Genomic DNA, 22,705 nt, shown 5'->3' with positions numbered 1-22,705 from the left:
ATGTGCAGACCCTCAGCCCTAGAAGCCAAAATTATCAAATGGGGGTTATTATACTTTGGAATATTGTGAATCATTGGGGGGGGGGGGAGGAGCAACGTGGTTGGGAAAAGTTAAAGACAATAAAAGAAGAGGAAGACCTTGTTACAGATGAATTGACTTCATCCAGAATGCCATAGTCCTGAATTTGCAAGACCTGAAAAAGGACTGTTGATAATTGGAACTCATGTAGGGTCCTCAGCAAACAACAAAAGTAATAAAGATCTCATTATGATAGTTCCTAAGGGAAAAAAGTTGGTTGTTGCTTTTGTTTTGACCAAGATCAGCTCTTTTGTAAAACTAGTTTGCTTTTCTAACTCAAGATTTAACATCCCAGAATGATTTGGATTACAACCAAGATAGCTCATAACAATACAGTGAGACTTCCACATTTGCAGAGATTAGGGTCACTCATGAACTCATGATTAAGGTCACTTATCTATGTATAAAATTCTATTTTTTTAAATTTGAGAGACCACTTCTCCATAAATCTTTTGGTTCTCCAGCATGAATCAACTTCCACCAGAGGTTGAAACTCGCTGGAGGACCTAGAGATACCTAGGAATTTCAAGGTGCTCCAACATGATCCTATGATCAATCTCCAGTAGAATTTGACTGTAGCAGTGCACTGGAGGATCAAGGTTCCTCAAGAGAATAGTTTAATCCAGTGGTTCCCAACCTTACCAGCTGGTAGGAACTGTGGGAGCTGAAGTCTAAATCACCTGGAGGCCCAAAGGTTGGAAACCACTGGCTTAATCAAATATGTGAATAAGTAGACCTACAAAAGTCAAACCTGCAAATGTTGAGGACTGACCACTCCAAGCCCCTTTATGAGGGCATACAGAAAGCTCGGACTCTCATTGAAACATTGAGAAAACCAAAGGTCTCTTCCAGCAGTCACCAGTCAATCTATCTGCAATTCCAGAAATACAGCTTAATGGTGTAACATTAGAAAATGTTGACCATTTCCGCTGCCTTGGCAGCCACCTCTCCACAAAAGTCAACATGGCATGAGCTCTGTGAATGCAGCATTTTTCCGAATGAAGAGGAGAGTGTTTGAGGATTGGGATATCCATAGGGATACCAAGATGCTTGATTATAAAGCTATTTACAGCCTGAAAGACATACAACAACCCTATAAAGCTATTGTCTCCCAATCCTGCTATGTGCCTGTGTTGCATGAGAAAACCAGCCCTGGGTCCTTGGGATGTCTAGTTTACCTGGGCCAGGTCTCCACTCACTCTTTTTTTCTCTTTTTTATTCCTCCTTCCCCCTCCTTTCCTTCCTTTCTTCCTCTTTGCCTTCCTTTCTTTCTCCTTTCCTCCCTCTTTTCCTTCCTTTGCCTTTTTCTTCCTTCATCACTTGTTTTTCCCTTTCCTCCTTTTCTTCCACTCTGCCTGCCTTCCTCCCCCTTTTTCCTCTGGGAAGCCTGGTTTGTTATAGGTACTTTGGAAAACTATATCTCTCATGTATATAATTTGCCCTAAATGCTCCATGTTTTTTCCTATGTGTTCCTATTTTGCCTATATGTTGTGTTAACCTAATGTTTTATGCTCCTGAGATCCCCATTCCTTCCCTTTGGGGGAAACCTTGTTCCTGAACCCAAAGATGTCTTGCATCCCACACAATTGTATAGCTTGGGGGAAAGAAACCAAGCTGGGAATTTCCTCATCCATTTCCAGCCTCACCCATCTCTTGGACTTTACCTGGACATTGCAACACAATAGCTTACTCGGGCAGGGCAATCACCTCTTCCTGCCCTCTGGGGAAGAACCAATTTCACCACCTGCGCCTTTGATGAACGGGATCTCTCGCATCGGAAGGAATCTGCATGTCTACAGCCAACCCATCCTCTGTCATTTTTGCATTATTGTATTAATATATGATGTTTTGTTTCTCTGGGGTCTGGAACCGCCAGCCCAGCCCTTTTAAGGGGCCATGCCATGTTCATCTCATAAGACAATAGCATTCCTGGGTAGGGCCAGAAAATGCCCTCAATCACTTTGTTATTTTTCCTGTTCATTAAAAGGAACCCCATTCATTGACACTTAATCATCCCTTGTCCCAGCCCATGCTGACATGGGAGCTAAGCCCCTCTCTGCGATTGGTCAGAATTCGAGGCTTGGCTGCAACCTGCCAACTTGTGTATAAAAAGGGCTGTGAAACTGTATTCTGGATGCTATCTACTTTGTGAATGTATCACTAGCGAGCATCTTATCTGCAGATAATAAAATCTTCCTTGGCTGAAAATCACCTTCTCTCCTTGCTTGCTGGCTAATTTCAATTGGGCCTAATCTGAATGCTCGCCATAGCAGGAACTCACTAAAATGGGCAGCTCAGGCGAATCACTTGCTTGGGTTTCTGCCAACAGGCATCTCCCTGGTCTCACTGCCAGGGGTTGCCTCCTAAAATGGGGCCAACACCTGAAAAATGTGAACTTTCTACAGACTCACACTCAACTCCTGGAACTATTGCATCAGTGTTGCCTCTGAAAAATCCTTCAAATCTCTTGGAAGACAGGCAGCTGCATGCTGGAAGAAGCAAAGACCACCAACATTGAAGCGATGCTCCTATGCCATCAACTCTGATGGACTGGCCATGTTGTCTGTCCAAGCATGTTGGACTGGCCAAGCACCATCTCCCAAAGCAGTTACTCTCAACTCAAGAACAGAAAACAGAATGTTAGTGGACAGGAAAAGAGATTTAAAGATGGGCCTAAAGCTAACATTAAAAACTGTGGCATAGACACTGAGAACTGGGAAGCCCAGGCCCTTGAGCACTCTAACTGGAGCTGTAACCAGCAGTATTGTAGAATTTAAACAGCATGAATGGAGGGCGAAAGGGATAGACGTGCCAAGAGGAAGGCGCATCAAGCCAATCCTGATCGGGACCGCCTTCCCCCTGGAAACAGATGCCCTCACTGTGGAAGAACATGTGGATCAAGAATAGGGCTTTACAGTCACCTGCATATCGACTGGCACTTGGAAGGCCATCATACTTGGACAATGAGGTATGGCCTAAGTTAAGTATTCCATGTTGCTGCTCAGATCTACCTTTGCCTCTAGTTAAAAGGAGATAGCAGTGAAACTCAAGAGGAACAAGGATTCTAAGGGAACTGGCAGATGAAATCATAGGCCAAGCTAATAAACACTTTCTGGGGCTTTGGCTCTTCAAGCCCTGACTCCACATCACATGCAACCACTAGCAATTATCTTCGAGAGTTCTTGGAGAACGGGAGAAGTCCCAGCAGATTGGAGGAGGGCGAATGTGGTCCCTATCTTCAAGAAGGGAAAAAAGAACGACCCAAACAATTACCGTCCGGTCAGCCTCACATCGATACCAGGCAAGATTCTGGAAAAGATCATCAAGGAAGTGGTCTGCGAACACTTAGAAACAAATGCGGTCATTGCTAATAGTCAACACGGATTTACCAAAAACAAGTCATGCCAGACTAATCTGATCTCTTTTTTCGATAGAGTTACGAGTTGGGTCGATACAGGGAATGCTGTGGATGTAGCCTACCTGGATTTCAGTAAGGCCTTCGACAAAGTCCCCCACGACCTTCTGGCAAAGAAACTAGTTAAATGTGGGCTAGACAAAACTACGGTTAGGTGGATCTGCAATTGGCTAAGCGAACGAACCCAAAGGGTGCTCACTAATGCGTCATCTTCATCATGGAAAGAAGTGACAAGTGGAGTGCCGCAGGGCTCTGTCCTGGGCCCGGTTCTGTTCAACATCTTTATTAACGACTTAGACGAAGGGTTAGAAGGCACGATCATCAAGTTTGCAGATGACACAAAACTGGGAGGGATAGCTAACACTCCAGAAGACAGGAGCAGAATTCAAAACGATCTTGACAGACTAGAGAGATGGGCCGAAACTAACAAAATGAAGTTCAACAGGGACAAATGCAAGATACTTCATTTCGGCAGAAAAAATGGAAATCAAAGATACAGAATGGGGGACGCCTGGCTTGACAGCAGTGTGTGCGAAAAAGACCTTGGAGTCCTCATGGACAACAAGTTAAACATGAGCCAACAATGTGATGCAGCATGTATCTTTAAGAGGATCAAACATCATCATAATTAGCACACTGCCAAGTAAGATTCGGTCTCTTCCACTGGAAATGCGGCGTGAAAGGAAAGAGAAATAAAGACTACCAGTAGCATGGCAAACCAGTTATGGTCGGCATGGGTACGAGTGTAATTAATCCATTAACCAGAGGCCTTGGAAAGAGGAACGTATGGTCAACAAGGTACGTAAGTCCCACGAGACTACAACCAGAGGCCTTGGAAAAAGCCATGAGTGATGCAACCTCAATTGATGGGCGTGAAGCTAGTAATGGAGTGCACGGATGGGCGGGTTGGTGGTTTCTCGGAGAATGTCGAGTAACTATCTGACAGGTAAGATCTAGCAAGATCGCTGCCAATTGAAATTCCAGTCAAAATTGGTTATGGTATTATCGTGGGGTATTACAGTTATGTACGTCTACATAATATGTCCTATGTACTATAATAATGGTTAGTTATTCAAGAATATTCATGAGGAAAAAGTTTCTAATGTACGATTAACTTTATTATTCTTTAGTATAAGTTGAGTTTAAATTACATTTATAATATTCGTGGGATTCTGGCCTGCATCAATAGGGGTATAGCGTCTAGATCCAGGGAAGTCCTGCTCCCCCTCTATTCTGCCTTGGTCAGAGCACACCTGGAATACTGTGTCCAATTCTGGGCACCACAGTTGAAGGGAGATGTTGACAAGCTGGAAAGCGTCCAGAGGAGGGCGACTAAAATGATTAAGGGTCTGGAGAACAAGCCCTATGAGGAGCGGCTTAGAGCTGGGCATGTTTAGCCTGCAGAAGAGAAGGCTGAGAGGAGACATGATCGCCATGTACAAATATGTGAGGGGAAGTCATAGGGAGGAGGGAGCAAGCTTGTTTTCTGCTGCCCTGCAGACTAGGACACGGAACAATGGCTTCAAACTACAGGAAAGGAGATTCCACCTGAACATCAGGAAGAACTTCCTCACTGTGAGGGTTGTTCGACAGTGGAACTCTCTCCCCCGGGCTGTGGTGGAGGCTCCTTCCTTGGAGGCTTTTAAGCAGAGGCTGGATGGCCATCTGTCGGGGGTGCTTTGAATGCGATTTCCTGCTTCTTGGCAGGGGGTTGGACTGGATGGCTCATGAGGTCTCTTCCAACTCTACTATTCTATGATTCTATGATTCTATGTGTATGTGTACACCTGTGTTGTTGTTGTGCATCAAGCTGCAGCAGAGGGAGCTGTAATGAGGAACATTACCTTGTTGAAATACTACTTGTTTTCCCCCTCTTTTCTGCTCATCTTGCTTTTCGCTTTTCGCTTTTCTGTTGTGCCTTTTTAAAGATTGAAAACCTGCCAGCCCGGTCTGTCTTTAAGCTGCTCTGGGTTTTTGACTAAGGAATGCACACACACAAAACTCTAGAAAGAAATGCTCCCTCCTTCCCTACACACTTATGTGCATTCAAGCAACACAGATAAAACAATAGCGGGCGGGGAAATTAATGATTTTATAGTAAAGATAGGAATTACAGCTATGCAGGTCATGGACACCTTTCATTAGTAATAGTTTGTGGAGCATGAAAGAAAATAAGATCTGGCCTTGAGAATAAATGATCCAATGAGAATGGTTGTAGTCTCACTTTGACTCAGTAATATGCTGGCAAAGCAAGCAGAATAGTAATGAATTGTATATACAGGCCTAAATTCAATGATGCACTGAACCAGTTACAGAGTATAAATCAATACATATCTAAATCTCATTGATTCAATAGGGTTGCTCTAGATGGCTTCACAGTTGGATTTAGGCCATAGACCCCAAAAGAAGGATAATTACTTTATGTAATAAGCTTGTCAGCGTCTCTCTCTTTTGAGATCAAATCAAATGCTGTCGGATAGGCACAATTACGAGCTTATTTCAGACTATGGCTTCTATTTGAGCTAATACTCTGGGAAAACTTTGCATACTTGGGATTCTGAAATTACTTCCATTGGAAATGGGTCACATCTAGTCTTCATCACACTTCTGCTAATATACATTTTAATTTGGGTTTCTGTGAGTTTTCTGGGCTGTATGGCCATGTTCCAGAAGCATTCTCTCCTGACTTTTTGCCCACATCTATGGCAGGCATCCTCAGAGGTGTGAGGTAGGCAAGCACGTAGTCCGAACCTCCGATGACCCAATTTTGTAGGGAAATCCGTGCCGCGGTGCGAGAAGCTCCACTTTGACAATCAGCTGATTTGTTTCTTTAAACTTTATTATTTTGAGAACGGATGGTCTTCCTGTGGCAAGGAGGTCTTGAAAGTTATTAGTTAGGACAATAGTCATGCTCAGAGTTGGAATGAGGGAGATATGACCAAAAATAGAGGCCCGGGGGGGGGGGGTTAATCCGTGTTTTAAAGGGAAAGAACCTCCCTCCGGCTGCAGACTTTTCTAGCTGGCTGGAGCGAGGGAAAAGGCAGAGGAGCTCTTGTGCTTTTGAAAAAGGAGAGGGTTTCATGCCGTAGTCAGGAAAGGGATACAAAATAACCATCCAGAGAAAAAGTTGGAACAAAAGATACTTTTTATTAGGGTTTGGTTACGTTGTTAGGGATAGGAAGGGAAATAGAAAGGAGGCAAGAGACATATCTTAAGCTGCTGCTGGAACACATACACATTTCATGGCCAGATTGGTTCCAGCATGGCTCCTTCTGATCTGTGGAACTCTCTGCTGCAGGTCAGATTAGATGAAATGCAGATGGCCGGCCTGGTTCGACCACACCTGGAGCGAAAAGAGACATCTTAAAAGATAATCATTGAGATTCTTCCAACTCTATGAGGCTATAATTCTAAGATCCACAATATCCTCCATTTCTATGTATAGTTGTGGCTGGATTTTCTTATTTTTCTTTTCTTCTTTCCTCCTACTTGCCTTCCTTGTCATGGGTTTTTGGAATGTATCCTTGAGGTTGGTCTCATCTTTTAAAAGAAATAATATATGAGATACTCTGAGATACAGTTTCATGCCACTTTAAATTGCCCTGACTCAAGGCTGTGGGATCATGGGACTTATCATTTTATAATGTCTTTAGCCTCCTTTTCCAAAGAGCGCTGGCACCTCAATTACAACTCCCAGGATTTAATAGCACTAAGCCATGGCAGTTCAAATCATGTCAAACCGCATTAATTCTACAGTATAGACCAGGCTTGGGCAAACTTTGGCCCTCCAGGTATTTTAGACCCCAACTCACATAATTCCTAACAGCCAGTAGACTGTTAGGAATTGTGGAAGTTGAAGTCCAAAACACCTGGAGGGCCCCAGTTTGCCCGTGCCTGGCATAGACGCACCCTCAGTTAACCCAGTCCCTGTTCCTTTTAAGCCAGCAAGCAAAGACCTTCCTATTAACATAGGCTTTTGGCTGTTATTAATAGTTACTGCAGCTAAGTAAAAAATTCACTGCTAACATTAAAAATGACAATTTAATTTTGAAGCTCAGTGCCAGTAAATGAAACAAATCAATTTCTCTCCTGAATGTTCCAAGCTCTATAGGAACAACGTTGTTAAATATTGGTTATTTATACAGGTAATGCTAATGACCAATTGCCACAATTTATTTTTAATAGATCTCCATTATTCATGTCATTTTCTAGTGTGAAATGTGGGATTTTTCAATAGATAATAAAGACAAAAGAAAAAGAAAAAAGAAACAGCACACAGATGAACATCTAAAGCTTGACATAGGCAGGATCTATTTGTCATGCAGCACCAGGCTTCCTAAAGAGGAAGAGCTCTTGGCTCAGCTGAGTTTTACTACAGAGGATTGGTATTTTCTGCTTGGAATTCAGAAACCTGATTTAAATGTAGGTCAATGCATGTTTTTCTAAACTTCTTCCCTGGCATGCACATGAAAGTGTCCATTAAATATTCTGTTACTGTCCCAATATTTACATCTGCAGGGTGCAATTCAGCTCAAGGTAAAGGCTTCTAGATTTCACTGAGCTGATAGCTCACATATAAGGATGGTGATGAATCTACTCTGGGTTTTAATCAGAATTGTAAATGGGCTATCCAAGATAATGAACCAATTTGTAGGGTACGGTTCAGCGCTGTGGGTAGCATCTTTAACATTCAGATGAAAACAAAGCGTGGCTTCACCATCTTGTTGGCATAAAAGCCCCAGTCTCCACCCTAGACTAATGGTTGGCTACTGGACAGACCCTGCCAATTCCCCATCAGTATAACTGCAAAGCCTCCAGAAAGTCATGGTGTTTCACGCCTTAATTACATTCATAATGGACTACTGTAATTCACTTTATGTGGGGCTGCCTTTGAAGATGACTCAGAAACTGCAGTTAGTGCAAAGGTTGGCAACCAGATTATTTAATTGGGGTGAGCTTTAGGGAACATGCCAAACCCCTTTTAAAGCAGCTCCTCTGGCTTCCGACAAGTTTCTTGATCCAATTCAAAGTGCAGGTGATTACCTATAAAGCCCTATATGCTTCGGGTCAACCTATCTACAAGACCACGTATACTTCTATGAACTGGCATGGGTTCTCTCTGCTGGAGAGGGTCTTTTCTCAGTCCCACCACCACCTCAAGTTTGGTTGGTGGGGATGAGAGAGAGGGCCTTCTCGGTGGTGGCACCCCGGCTCTGGAATACCCTCTATAAATAAATTAGATTAGCCCCCACTCTTCAAGCCTTTCCCTTGATGAAATGTTCTGACTGTAATACTGTAACTGTCTATTTTAACTGATTTGTCTTGCCTTGTAATGATGTGTTGATTATGTTTGCTGTGTTTCAAGTTGTGGTAGGTTGTTTTGACAATGTTTTTGCATACATGTTGGAAACTGCCCTGAGTCCTCTTGAGGAGATATAGCGGTATATAAATAAAGTTGTTGTTGTTGTTGTTAATTTGGGGAAGTTTAAAAACATGGCTCTTCAGACAGGGCTTTGACCCTGTGTAATCTATGGTCAACTCAATGAGCCATCGATTGTGTCACTCCGCACTGTGATTTGATTTGTTATTGCAGATAGCCAGCTTTATTCGCAGCTTCTACTGCATTTTAGGAAATTTTTATAATTTTTACAATTCTTACAATTTTATTAGCTGGGATTTTATACTTATGACACTGTGTATATACTTATGCCCTGTTGTTTAAATGCAGCACTTGGAGTGCTTCTGTGAGCCGCCCTGAGTCTCTCAGGGGAGATGGTGGTGGGGTATAAATAAAGATTTATTATTACATTATTATTATTATTATTATTATTATTATTATTATTATTATTATTATTACATAGACATAGGCTAAAGTGTTATGTCCCTCATAGAATTGGAAGAGACCACAAAGGTCACCCAGTCCAACCCTGTCTGTGCAGAAATACATCATCAACACACTCTTGATATATGGTCACCCAGACTCTGTTTAAAAACCTCTAGAGAAGGAGACTCCAAGGAACTCCAAGGAAGCATATTTCACTGCTGAACTGATCTCATTGTCGAGAAGAAGATCAAGATGGAAACGAGGGAGTGTTCAAAAGAGAGAAGAAAAAAAGAGTGAGAAAAGGGAATGGCTTGCTTTGCTCACATCATTTGGGTCAAATATGCTAAACAGATTACCTCCAAAGGAATTAAGACACTTGACAAAATAATAGAGCTATAGTATCTCCTTAGTGTTAGATGAGAATAATAGCAGCATGTATTCACTGCTGCCGTAATCAGGGAGTCAGTAATGTGATCCTCCCACCCCATCATATAGGAAACATTAACATGATTGAGAAACCATTTGTATGAAAGATTGAATGAAAGAGAATGAACAAGGGCTGCGAAAATGCTCCTCATAAAGACATTAAACACAGGAGATGATGCTGAACACTCCTGTTTCAAAATAAAGTGACTTTAAGAAAACACCATTAGGTGTAAAGTGATGATGAGTAGCAATCAATCTAAACAAAGTACTCTTGAGTCCCACACTGGGTTTAATAGGAGAAATTTAAGAATTTCAAACTACAGTAGAGTCTCACTTATCCAGCACTCACTTATCCAATGTTCTGGATTATCCAACACATTTTTGTAGTCAATGTTTTCAATGCATTGTGATATTTTGGTGCTAAATTCGTAAATACAGTAATTACTACATAGCATTAATGTGTAATGAACTACTTTTTCTGTCAAATTTGTTGTATAACATGATGTTTTGGTGCTTAATTTGTAAAATCATAACCTATGATTTCAAACTACAGTAGAGTCTCACTTATCCAACACTCACTTATCCAATGTTCTGGATTATCCAACACATTTTTGTAGTCAATGTTTTCAATGCATTGTGATATTTTGGTGCTAAATCCGTAAATACAGTAATTACTACATAGCATTAATGTCTAATCAACTACTTTTTCTGTCAAATTTGTTGTATAACATGATGTTTTGGTGCTTAATTTGTAAAATCATAACCTATTTTGATGTTTAATAGGCTTTTTTCTTAATCTCTCCTTATTATCCAACATATTTGCTTATCCAACGTTCTGCTGGCCCGTTTATGTTGGATAAGTGAGACTCTACTGTAATAATGTTATAGCTAATCCCTGCACCTTCCCACATAGAGGGAAGAATCATTGAGTTCAATGGGACTTCTTTTCAGTTATGTTACTTCCTGCCAACCTAGGAGTTCGAAAACAGGCCAATGTGAGTAGATCAATAGGTACCGCTCCGGCAGGAAGGTAACGGCGCTCCATGCAGTCATGCCGGCCACATGACCTTGGAGGTGTCTACGGACAACGCCGGCTCTTCGACTTAGTAATGGAGATGAGCACCAACCCTCAGAGTCAGACATGACTGGACTTAACGTCAGGGAAAAACCTTTATCTTACCCTACTTACTATAGGAGTGCAGGGCAATCCTTCCATTGGACCCACTCCTGTGTAGATATTTATAAGATTACACTGTTAAATAGCCATTATCTTTGTTCCAAGGGGCCTTTTCACAGAACAATATGATCTATGTCTTCATGGCAGAACATGCCCCCTGGGTTTTGTGTGGATATGCAAGGCTGTGGATAATAGTGAACCCTATTGAAATGAAGACTTCTCAGATCAAGAGTGCTAATAGAGCATACATGGGCCAACTTTGGCCCTCCAGCTGTTTTGGACTTCAACTCCCACAACTCCCACAATTCCTAACAGCCTGGAGAGCCCAAGTTTGCCATGCCTGGTATTCATGCACAGACACAACACATATACACATGGCCAAAGGCAATTTAAAAGCTTTGTAGGAGCAACGGAGCACTTGCAAGAAGGATACACCGAAGCCTCCACTGACAGCTATTAAGAGGTTAAAACAGAACTCTGTGCAGGCATGATGGGAACTTTAGCAAGGAGCATCATGGGAGTTGTAGTTTAAGCCCAGCCGTCCCCTTTTAGCATGGCTGCTTCCTGGGAGGTAAGTTCCCTTTATTTCCTTTTAAGCATCGTGCTTTGCAACAGTTTCAACCGGAGAGGAAACAAAGGGCAATTTCGCATTGGGGAAGGATTTCCTTTTGCCTTGATTCAAGGAGGACTGCCGTGGCTGAGTTAACTCCTTCCTTCCCTCCCTCTGGAAATCGAAATATTGTAAAGGTTTGGAGTATTTTAGCTTGAAGGTTTTGTCCCTGCTCTGCCTGGATTTGACAGTTGCTCCAGCCCTTTCGGATTTGCAAACATCATAATGTCTGAAAAGGGGCCAGGCTCATTTCCTAGGATTGGTAGCCCTTCCCCTTCTGACCACGTGTTAATATGATGCGAGTGGAGCATCCCACATCCAGAAATCCAAAGTTGACACTTTTGCTTTCTGATGCTTTTGTTTCATGCATAAAATCGTTACCAATGCTGTGTATAAAATAAGGCTATGTGTGTCGGGTGATTGCAAAACATCCATGCATATTGTGTTCCAGCTCTGAGATATCCCATGATGTATATAATTCAACATAGGAGGATTTATAAAAGCCCATGCACCGAAAAATCAAACTCTAGACCTTTCCACACAGCCATATAACCCAGACTGTCTGCTTTGAACTGGGTTATCTGAGTTCACACTGCCATATAACCCAGTTCAAAGCAGATAATGTGGGATTTTGTGGGAGAGGCCTCAGCCTGCATCAACAGGCCCTCCCAGACAGGCCCTATATCCCAGGATTTGTTCCCAGGTTTTCTGTTTATTCCAGATTATCTGGCAGTGTAGACTCACATAAAGAGGTAAAGGTAAAGATTTCCCCCTGACATTAAGTCTAGTTGTGTCTGACTCTGGGAGTTGGTGCTCATCTCCATTTCTAAGTCGAAGAGCCGGTATTGTCCGTAGACACATCTAAGGTCATGTGGCTGGCATGACTGCATGGAGTGCCGTTACCTTCCCGCTGGAGCGGTACCTATTAACCTACTCACATTTGCATGTTTTTGAACTGATAGGTTGGCAGAAGCTGGGGCTAACAGTGGGAACTCACTCTGCTTTCAGTCAGCAAGTTCAACAGCTCAGCACTTTAACTCACTGTGCCACCGGGGACTCCAGTAGACTCATATAATCCAATTTAAAGCAGAAAACCTGGGGACAGATCCTGAGATATAGGGCCTGCCTGGAAGGGCCCTTGGTTGGAGAATTAATGCAGTTTGACCACACAGCTATTTGTAGTTTGGTAAGGCACCAGGATGCTTTGTCAGGAATGGTGAAAGGCCTGGTAAAACTGCAGCTCCCAAGATCCCATAGCATTGAGCCATGGCAGCTAAAGTGGTGCCAAACTGCATTAATTCTCTAATTTAAGGCACTTCCACGCAGCCATATAACCCAGATATCCACAATATCTGCTTTGAACTGGATTATCTGAGACCACACTGCCATATAATCCAGTTCAATGTGGATTTTATACAGCTGTGTAGAAGGGGCCATAGATGAAGGCTTAGTGATTCGGTGGAACAGCGCACACACTGTGTTATGCACTAATATTTACTGCATCATGTATTAGTAGATAACAGATTGGTAAGGTAAAGGTAAAGATTTTCCTCTGACATTAAGTCTAGTTGTGTCTGACTCCAGGGTTTGGTGCTCATCTCCATTTCTAAGCCGAAGAGCCGGCGTTGTCCATAGACTCCTCCAAGGTCATGTGGCCGGCATGACTGCATGGAGTGCCGTTACCTTCCCACTGGAGCAGTGCCTATTGATCTATTCATATTTGCATGTTTTCAAACTGTATTTCTTCCACACTTTTCCTTCTCCAAAATGGGAGTGTTCCAAAGTAGTAATAGATGATGCAGTAAATATTCCCCCTTCTTTTCTATTGCTGTCATTTTCACTGCTTAAAAACAATTCTATAGAGATATTTAGTAGAAAAAAGCACGAACTATTATAAATATAATAATAAATAAACAAACTTTATTTATATCCCACTCCGTCTCCAACAGGACTCAGGGTGGCTTACAGAGATAAGTACAATACCAAAGCAAGAATAAAAACATAATACATAAATGACAATATAAAAAAAAAACATAACAAACTAAACATAACAATATCATAGTAAAATACACAGATTGAAAATTTAGCTTGATTTAAAAACATATTGTGCACCAGGGCAAAACCAGCCTAAGGGCCCTTCCGAACAAGCCCTATATCCTAGAATATGATCCTATGTTTTCTGCTTTAAACTGGATTATATGAGTTAGCACTGCCAGATAATCTGGGATAAACAGAAACCTGGGATCAGATCCTGCAATATAGGACCTGTCTGGAAGGGTCCTGAGACTCCTTCAGTGGAAGCTTTTAAACAGAGGCTGAATTGCCATCTGTCAGGGTGTTTTGATTGTATTTTTCCTGCATAGCAGGGGGTTAGACTAGATGGCCAATGTGGTCTCTTCCAACTCTATTATTCTGTGATTCTATTGTAATAATGTAGAAACACAAAACTATGGGAAATAGTGAATCCCATTGGAAATAAAATACTTTTTGGCCAAAGAAGTGCCGTGGAGGACCTAGAAAATGCCTAGAACTCTAAGCATTTGTAGGCTCTCCAGCACAACTTTACGGTCAACTTCTAGTAGAAGCATACCATAGAATTACACTACATAGGAAATGCCTAGAGAAAGCATATATTTTTGCACATGAGTAAATGAAACTGTGGCTAATGGATAAAGTGATGGTCTGATATATTGTAGAAACCAGAAATCAACACAAATGAAAACAATTGTGGAGATTTTTTTGGGGGGGGGAGGTTATTTTAAATGCATTTATTGTATTTTAATCTGTTTTTAACCACACTGTCACTATTTGTTTTTTTCACTTTTGTATTGTACTTTTAAAACTTAACTAGTTGTGACGTTGTTAGTTGCCTTGAATCCCCACAAGAGAACCGCATGGGAGAAAGGCCGGGTATAAATAAAGATAATAAAGATAATAATAACAACAACAACAACAACAACAACAGCAAACATAAGTGGATGTAGGGTTGCTGTGAGTTTTCTGGGCTGTATGGCCATGTTCCAGAATCATTCTCACCTGATGTTTCACCCACGTCTATGGCAGGCATCCTCAGAGGTTGAGAGGTCTGTTGGAACCTTGGCAAGTATATATCTGTGGAATGTCCAGGTTTTTTTCTCCCATCCAGGACATTCCAGAGATATATAATCCCACTAGCCTAGTTTCCAACAGACCTCACAACCTCTGAGGATGCCTGCCATAGATGTGGGCAAAACGTGAGGAGAGAATGCTTCTGGAACATGGCCATACAGCCCAGAAACCTCACAGCAACCTAGTGATTCCACAGTGAAAGCTTTCGACAACACATATGTGGACATCGTCTGCCATCTACTGGTGGACAGGATATATTTAATGTTTTCTCAGTGCAGCAAGACAAGGAGTTTGGGAGATAAAATCCAAAATCCACAAAAGAGTGATACTTTTCTTGGGCAACCAAAACACACTATAAAATCTTTCAAAACTTCACCGGCTTCTTCATCAGGCAAAAGAAATAAAAGTTAAAAGTCATAAAGGAGAAGCTTTAAAAAGTGGCGGTGTTGGATTACAGGCTTACCTTTGGTATTGAATATTTTCTTTGTTATTATTCAGCTAGTTCAGAAGGATCTCAGCGTAGAGAGAGGCCACTTCTGTCTTGGCCGTATGCAGGCCAAGACAACGGATAATACAATCTAAACTCCATTATATCTGTGAACATATACCCCACAGATATGAGAGACTTACTGTACTATGTTTGCCAGAGATGTCTTATATATTTACAAAGGAGAGGGTCTTCCTCCCCAAATTATTGTTTCATGATAATTGTGTTTGTCATAAGATAAATAATAATTTTAGTTATATATATATATATATTTGATTTGTTAAAAACTTCATAAAGAGTATTTAACCAGACGTATCCTTCCGATTACAGCTTCTCTGTAGACCTTTTCACCATGGAAATAAGTGGCATCAATCAACAGAGCCAGAAACTGAGTAAAAAGGAGAAGAAGCTGCGGCAAAAACAGATGAAAGTCAGACATACTCTGCTAAGGCATGAGGGCATCGAATGTGTGTCATATCCCACCAAGGTGAGTTGTGTTGTTGGTAGCTTACCTTTTGCATAATGATCTTGAGCAAATGTATCAAGAGGCATGTCCCACTAAATTCAATGCACACTCCGCTAACAGATGGATATATGATTGCAGCCTTCTTCCAAAATGTTGCAGTATGTGGTGCTATTGTTCAAGCCCTATATCTATTTATTCACCTCTCCTTTGCTCCCAGGTTTCTGCATTTTACTTTTTCAGATGTTAGCATTCTATGGCCACTCAGCATACTGAGTCCTTTTTTTGGACATTTCTAAAAATATATTCATATCTCTTTGGTTTTGTTTCCCCTAATCCTAATTATTCCTCCTTTCTTGATAGGATACATCCTTTTTATCCATACTTTGTGAATGAGTTTGGTATATAGAATGCAGTCTTATTTATGTACCATTCTCACTTCTCACTTCTCATATTATAACTGTGACTGGGGACGTTTCTTATTTATTTTATTTATTTGCCGGCTTCCTCCCAGAGTGGGACTGGATTTGTTTCTTTAATTGATAAGCCCTGAATTTAAGTGAATATATTAATTCACTTAAAGTATCTTTACTCTGCTCTTCAACCCTTTGAATCGGGTGCTTAAGCAGAAGGTCAGAACTGAAGGCATTTACTGTCTCAAAATAAATGCACTTTAGGTAGAAAATAATTATTTTTAAAGTATAAGTACGGACTACTACAGCAAATTATTGTTGAATCTCACAATTTTTGAAAAGTTGCAAGATGTATATAGGCTGTACATACATACACACATTTTTGTGCAGTATCCCCATTTGTCCAAAGGCCCTATTGCTTGCACTCTTCTCAATATTTTCCTTCATTTGTCAGGCAGTCAAAACATTGCCTTATTCACACAGGTTCACCTTTCTCCTGAGAAGGGCCTTGGATAGTGCATTGTTCTCAAAAGAAATCTTTAGCTCATCCAGTCCATTATCAGCAGGTGTCTAATTAATATCATGGGTGGTATCAGTCTATGGCTGGCAGCTTCTAGAACAGGCATGGGCAAACTTCGGCTGTCCAGGTGTTTTGAGCCAAAGTTTGCCCATGCCTGTTCTACAATATACTCAAATTTTCATTAACAATTATATTAAAAGCACATAAGAATACAGCTATTGATGAATAACATTACACTCTATAGCAAACTACGTATTACACAGCCAGTATGAGGTATGAATATGGCAGATCCTAAGCACAGGAACTGGATGGTCAGTTATCAGGGATACTGTGGTTGGATCCTTTCTTATAGGTGTGAGTATAAAACTACTTAGTCTCCACAACCCCTTCCAACTCTATCCTTGTTGTTGTTCAGTTAAAGTCCCATCAAAAGGATGCACAAATAAAAGTAATCTCTCCCTATATGTCTTTCATTATTATGTGCCAAGGCTGCCTGTTATCTAAACATTTCCATTTGTTATGAACTTTTCAATAACTTTAAAGCATAGGTTCTTTTTATTGCAATTTCAGTGTGAGAGGGTACATCAGAACTTTTACAGAACAACATTTAGACATTAGACATACAGATTCTATGCAACTACATTGGATTCACAAACACCTACTGCATTGGCGAACAAACAAAGGGAGAGGTTACATTTCCACTCAGCATTCGCACACACATACATGCATTCATCCTCATGCATACTTCCAAATATTACCAAATCCTTTTCTCCCTCCTTGGAGAAGCACCTGCTTAGGCCAGGCCCTGCTTCCCTGCAGCTTGCCAACGTACAGTTCAAAAACTTCAAAACTCCAAAATGCATCCTTTTTTCCTATGAACAATGCCAAGGATCAGACCCCTGTTTTCCATACAGCACAACTGACTCTCTGCAACCCATATCATTGTAACCAGACTGCTTCCATTGTATATCTGGCATTCTCCAAAGTACACCATCTCTCTCTTTCCCAATGGAGCAGAGCATGGCGGGTGAACAACGTCTCTGTCACAATTTCTGGATTGTCATAAGATCACTTATATAGCAATATTTTGCTAATGTTGTCACAAAATTGTAAATGAATGATAGACATCTTCCATCCTGGCTCCACCTCAGTTTCCTGGACCAAATATTGTTGACTCTTGATTAGTGTTGGCCTTGTGTTGACTTCCTTCTTAACATCCTTAACTTAAAAGAGCCATTGTCTTTGCCCCAAAAGTTCTTCAAGTCAGCAAATGTTGACAGATGTAAACAGATGTAAATATTTATTTTATCACTGTCATAGTTCTTATCACAGTTTACCAGGCAGGTCAACTATTTCAGGTCTCATTCTTCTTCTTCATTCACTCAGTCGTTTCCGACACTTTGTGACCTCATGGACCAGTCCACGCCAAAGTTCCCTGTCGGCTGTTGCCGCCCGCAGCTCCTTCAAGGTCAAGCCAGTCACTTCTGGTCTCATTAGCAACTTTTAATTACAGTTCAGCAAGCAGGTAGTTAGTCATTGCAGGCCTTAATCTAAGGATTGTTGTCTTCAAAATGTAGCTCTCATTCATTCATTCATTCATTCATTCCATTCAATTCATTCAAACCCACACATATTAAATCCACATTTATCAAATCTGCACATTATATTTTTGTGACATATTCAGAGTTGGCTATGCTGACGTTCATGGATAATAGCCTCATTGTCTCTTTATTTCTATGCTGTGTTTATGCAGTTTTCAGATTAACCAATTAATGCTGATTATTCATGTCCGTGTCTCTTTTCTCTTCCTTTCTTTTCCCTCTCGCCCTAATTAGAGCCTGGTCATTGCCAATGGCGGTCTGGGGAATGGAGTGAGCAGGTGCCAAGTGCTCAAGCTGGCGGAGAGATGTGGGCTGGTGGAAGCGCTCTTAATGCCGCCAAATAAACCCTATTCATTTTTGAAATATGAGATGCTTGAAGATTCCAAGCGTGCCTATGATTCACTCAATGGAGAAGACGTTGCTTCAGAAGACAACACTCAAAATGTTGTTCTATATTTCAACTTTGTGGAAAAAGGTATTCTTGCTTTATTGGTTTGTACCTCCAAATAAATAGTTAAATCTAAGGAAATAGTTTTAGCATGCCTTCCTGTATAATTTTTTCTCTCCTGGGCTTGCCAAAGAGATGTTGATGCCTTAGCCAAATGACAAAATGGTACCCTTTTGTTGATTTGTATATTGAAGCTGACAGGACTTGTAGTTGAATAGTAATTATTAGATACTCTCTATAATCACCATCACACCCACAATTTGAGGGCTGAGAAGGAACTTGTTCGAAGCCAGGCTTTTTGCAAAACTGACACATGTCACTACTCTGAAATAAGCCTTCTTGCTCATAAATGGTACAGTAGGTAGTCTACAAAAAAGAAACACCACGATCATTTAGTTGATGGAGTCTGTCATCTCCTTACGGCAAGTGGTATAACTGGTCCCCTAAGCAGCCCTCACTATCCAGGGTCTGACTCTCCAGTTTGTCTTGACTGATTCCCAATAGGTTGAGACCAGTAGTAGATGGACTTGCAAGGTTTATATAGCATAGAAGGGAACAAAGGAAACTTGAAAACAGGTGTGACCCCTCTCTAATGCTAATAAGTGTAACAACTATACAAGTAGATTTTATTTATTTATTTATTTATACCACTCTTCTCCCCAGGGGGACCCAGAGCGGTTTTACACAGAATCAAATGCCACATACAATACAACAAGCAGTAAAAACCAAACATAAAACGTGAACAAAAGCCGGTATCCAAATCAAATTAAAAATTAAAACTATGTGACCATTACAAAAGGGGAAGTTTCAAGCCAAAGTCAGAGCCAGTCCGTGTTCAAATCGATATTAATTCATAGAATCCATTAGGTCGTATCAGTTCATATCTTAGGATGGGCGAAATGCTTGATCCTACAGCCAGGTCTTAAACTGCTTCCTGAAAGACATGAGTGAGGGGGCTTCCCTAATCTCCCTTGGTAAGGAGTTCCACAGCTGTGGAGCCACCACTGAAAAAAACGCCTGGGGATCCACAGGTTTTGAGGGCTAAACTACCAAAAGTACAGCATTTGTGGTGTTTTTTTATCTAATTTTGAAAGAAATGGGCCTTGGGGTAATCTTGGGGCAAAAATGGGTAGACTTTTCGCATTCAATTGTCATGGTACTACATTGTATTTGAAGTTTTGGCAGTAAAGAAAAAAATTGATTATTGTGAATCTAATTAGCTATTTATTGCTTGAAGGAATGCCAGTGTGTATATTTCATCAGGAATTCTTCACATTTTTGAACTCGTAGTTCCTTGGGAGGACATGACACCTTCTACCTTGCCTCCTGGCCTGAGGGTCATCGAAGAGGTAGTTTCACCAGAGGAGGAAGGACAACTTTTGGAATGCATTGACTGGGGAAAGGATGAAGTAATTCCAAATGGTAAGTTATGCATGGAGCCCCTGATGGTGCAGCAGGTTAAACAGCTGAGCTGCTGAACTTGCTGACTGAAAGGTCAGCTGTTTGAATCTGGGGAGTGGGGTGATCTCCCGCTATTAGCCACAGCTTCTGCCAACCTAGCAGCTTGAAAACATGCAAATGTGAGTAAATCAATAGGTACCTCTCTGGCAGGAAGGTAACGGCACTCCATGCAGTCATGCCGGCCATATGACCTTGGAGACATCTATGGACAATGCTGGCTCTTTGGCTTAGAAATGGAGATGAGCACCAACCCCCAGAGTCGGACATGATTAGACTTATGTCAGGGGAAAACCTTTACCTTTACCTATTTATTTATTTACAACATTTTTACCCCGCCTTTCTCACCCGCAGAGACTCAAGGTGGCTTACAGGGTTCAATAAAATCAAACAGCATTTTTGGGTCATGTTTGCCATCCAGATGTTCTTAGCAGAAGTGAGAATCAAGCCAGGGAAGTCTTGATTAGGAGCCTACCATTATAGCCATTATACTACATCAGCTTACAGTATACCTTGGTTTATTTATTTACGGTATTTATATTCTGTCCCGAAGGGGACTCAGAGCAGATCACAGATCACATATACGGCAAACATTCAATGCTGATTATAACAATGACAAGACAGACAACAGATAGAAGTATATATAGGCTTTCCTATCTTTTGGCGTCTTTGAAGACTGTGCTCGGTTCTGGCCACCGGGGGGTGCTGTTGCTCCATCTCCCTGCTAAGAGCTTTTTTTGTTTGTAAACTTCCTCCTTTTTTTCTGACTGAAACGCAGAGCTTAAATATGTCCCTGCTTTAATGTGGTTACTATTTATCTACTCACATTTGTTTTCAAACTGCTAGGTAGGCAGAAGCTGGGATAAAGGTTGGGAGCTCATCCTGACCCGGTTTTATTTAGTTAATTTGTTCACATAAATATATTTTAAAAACATTGTTTTGTTCTTGTTTGTTTTCCATTTAAAGCTCAGAAATCATTAAAACACAGAAGGGTAAAACATTTTGGATATGAATTCCAGTATGATAACAACAATGTTGATCGAGACAGACCGTTACCTGGAGGTGAGTAGCCTTTTATGTAATTAGTGTTATCTTCACCAGTTTGGTAACTGCGGCTATGGTCTTCTGCATGCTTATTTGGGTGTCTCATTCAAATCAGTACAATTTACTTTTGCTTCAGCATGAAAATAGAATTACATGTTCTCATCAACTGTAAGAGTGAAAACTTGTAATCTGTTAATGTAAAAAGGATATACGGTTGTTATGAAATAAATAAAAAAGATCACTTGATAGTGAATCCTGTGGATTTCAAAATAATTTACTGCAATTCCAAATACCATAAGTAAGAGGTCAATCAGTGGGCTTATAACAACTCCCCAAGAGGTAAGGTTTCAAATTTGACCCTTTTTAACTTAGAAAAAAAATGTGAGGGTCATTATACAGCTGTTTAAAATTGTGCATGGTATAGAGAAAGTGACACATATAAAGGTAAATTATATTGGTTTAAACCAAATTGTTATTTTCAGCTGGAAAAGGCAAAGTGAATCAATTACTGAATGGTAAGCAAACATGTATAAATTGCATTGATTTAATAAGTCTACTCTGCTTTTGACTTGACATTCGGTTTAGGTTTGGGCTATAATGGTTTTCTAGTGTGGTATACAAATCTCTTAAGATATCGGGTTTCAGCTTCTATTCTCTATTACAGAGAAACTTGGAGTGGGACAGAGTATGAGAAAAAAAATCTTACTTACCTCTTTTACTTGCTAGGTCTCCCAGATATCTGTAACACCCTTCTTGCAAAATGGCTGAAGATGGGCTACATTAAAGAGAGTTCTGATCAACTGACTATAAATCAGTATGAACCTGGACAGGGTATGTATAGCCTTAATGTGACTGATCCAGAATGTAAAGCCATCTTAAGAGAGGAGTTTTGGTCAATTTCTATTTGTAATAGGATTTAAGGGAGTTTGTAGTTATTTACCTATGTGGATGTCTCTAGCTGATACCCCATTGACTCTGAAATTGCCTTCTCACACCTTGTTAGAAAAATAGGAAAGTGCATTAAAAACAGTTAGATTACAGAGTCCACATAGATGAGTATCGTTTATACTGATTGAGAATGGCTTTGATGAGTCTGGCATATTTCCTGACCCTAACTGGAGATGTAAGGTGTTCTGTATGAAAAATGTGTGGTGTGTTGTTGAGCTATAGTTTGTTTCCTTCCTTGTCCTATATGATGTTTAGTCCAGGGCTGGAAGACATGTGCCCATCCAGATATTGTTGAACCTTGTCTCCCATCAGCTCAAGCCATCATATCCATTGATGTGAGGATTGCTGGGGGTTGCATTCCAGTAACATCTGGATGACTGTATGGTTCCTATCTCTTCCTTAGACCACAGTGAGATGGAAGAAGAAATATTTCAAAAAAAGGAAGAAGACTCAGCATTTTGGGTGAAAAGTGGATGTCCACTACAACAACTAAAATGTACATTCCTATCTGGATATTGCTGGGCTTCTGCTCCCATAAATCATGACCAATATTGGGGACCATTGGTGTTGCAGTCCCACTGGATGGCTGTGTATTTATCTTCCTAAATCTTGCAAGTTTTGTTTACTTACAAGCAATTTCTGAGTTCATTGAGTAAATTTTGAGTTAGAAGGAATGGCATATGTT

The 22,705-nt window shown here is 40.9% G+C and overlaps 1 protein-coding gene across 4 annotated transcripts in view; it reads left to right on the top strand.

Annotated features, from left to right (window-relative positions):
- The window catches only part of alkbh8 (alkB homolog 8, tRNA methyltransferase), a 100,503-nt gene that overhangs the window by 9,346 nt on the left and 68,452 nt on the right, over positions 1-22,705 (top strand). Inside the window, exons 1-6 of one of the 4 annotated variants that reach the window (XM_062974600.1) lie at positions 11,370-11,491; positions 15,456-15,612; positions 18,357-18,597; positions 19,861-19,992; positions 20,995-21,090; positions 21,799-21,903. In XM_062974600.1, coding sequence (XP_062830670.1) covers positions 15,478-15,612; positions 18,357-18,597; positions 19,861-19,992; positions 20,995-21,090; positions 21,799-21,903 — 709 coding nt within the window. In that variant the 5' untranslated portion in view covers positions 11,370-11,491; positions 15,456-15,477. Of the gene's footprint in view, positions 1-11,369; positions 11,492-11,533; positions 11,668-15,455; positions 15,613-18,356; positions 18,598-19,860; positions 19,993-20,994; positions 21,091-21,798; positions 21,904-22,705 lie in introns of those variants that run through there. The other 3 variants (XM_003219307.4, XM_008108025.3, XM_008108024.2) reach the window with 3 other exon arrangements.

This window comes from Anolis carolinensis, chromosome 3 (genome assembly GCF_035594765.1).
Source record: "Anolis carolinensis isolate JA03-04 chromosome 3, rAnoCar3.1.pri, whole genome shotgun sequence".
NCBI lineage: Eukaryota > Metazoa > Chordata > Lepidosauria > Squamata > Dactyloidae > Anolis > Anolis carolinensis.
Note: the sequence above shows the minus strand (reverse complement) of the source record. Positions and strands in the feature narration are given on the sequence as shown.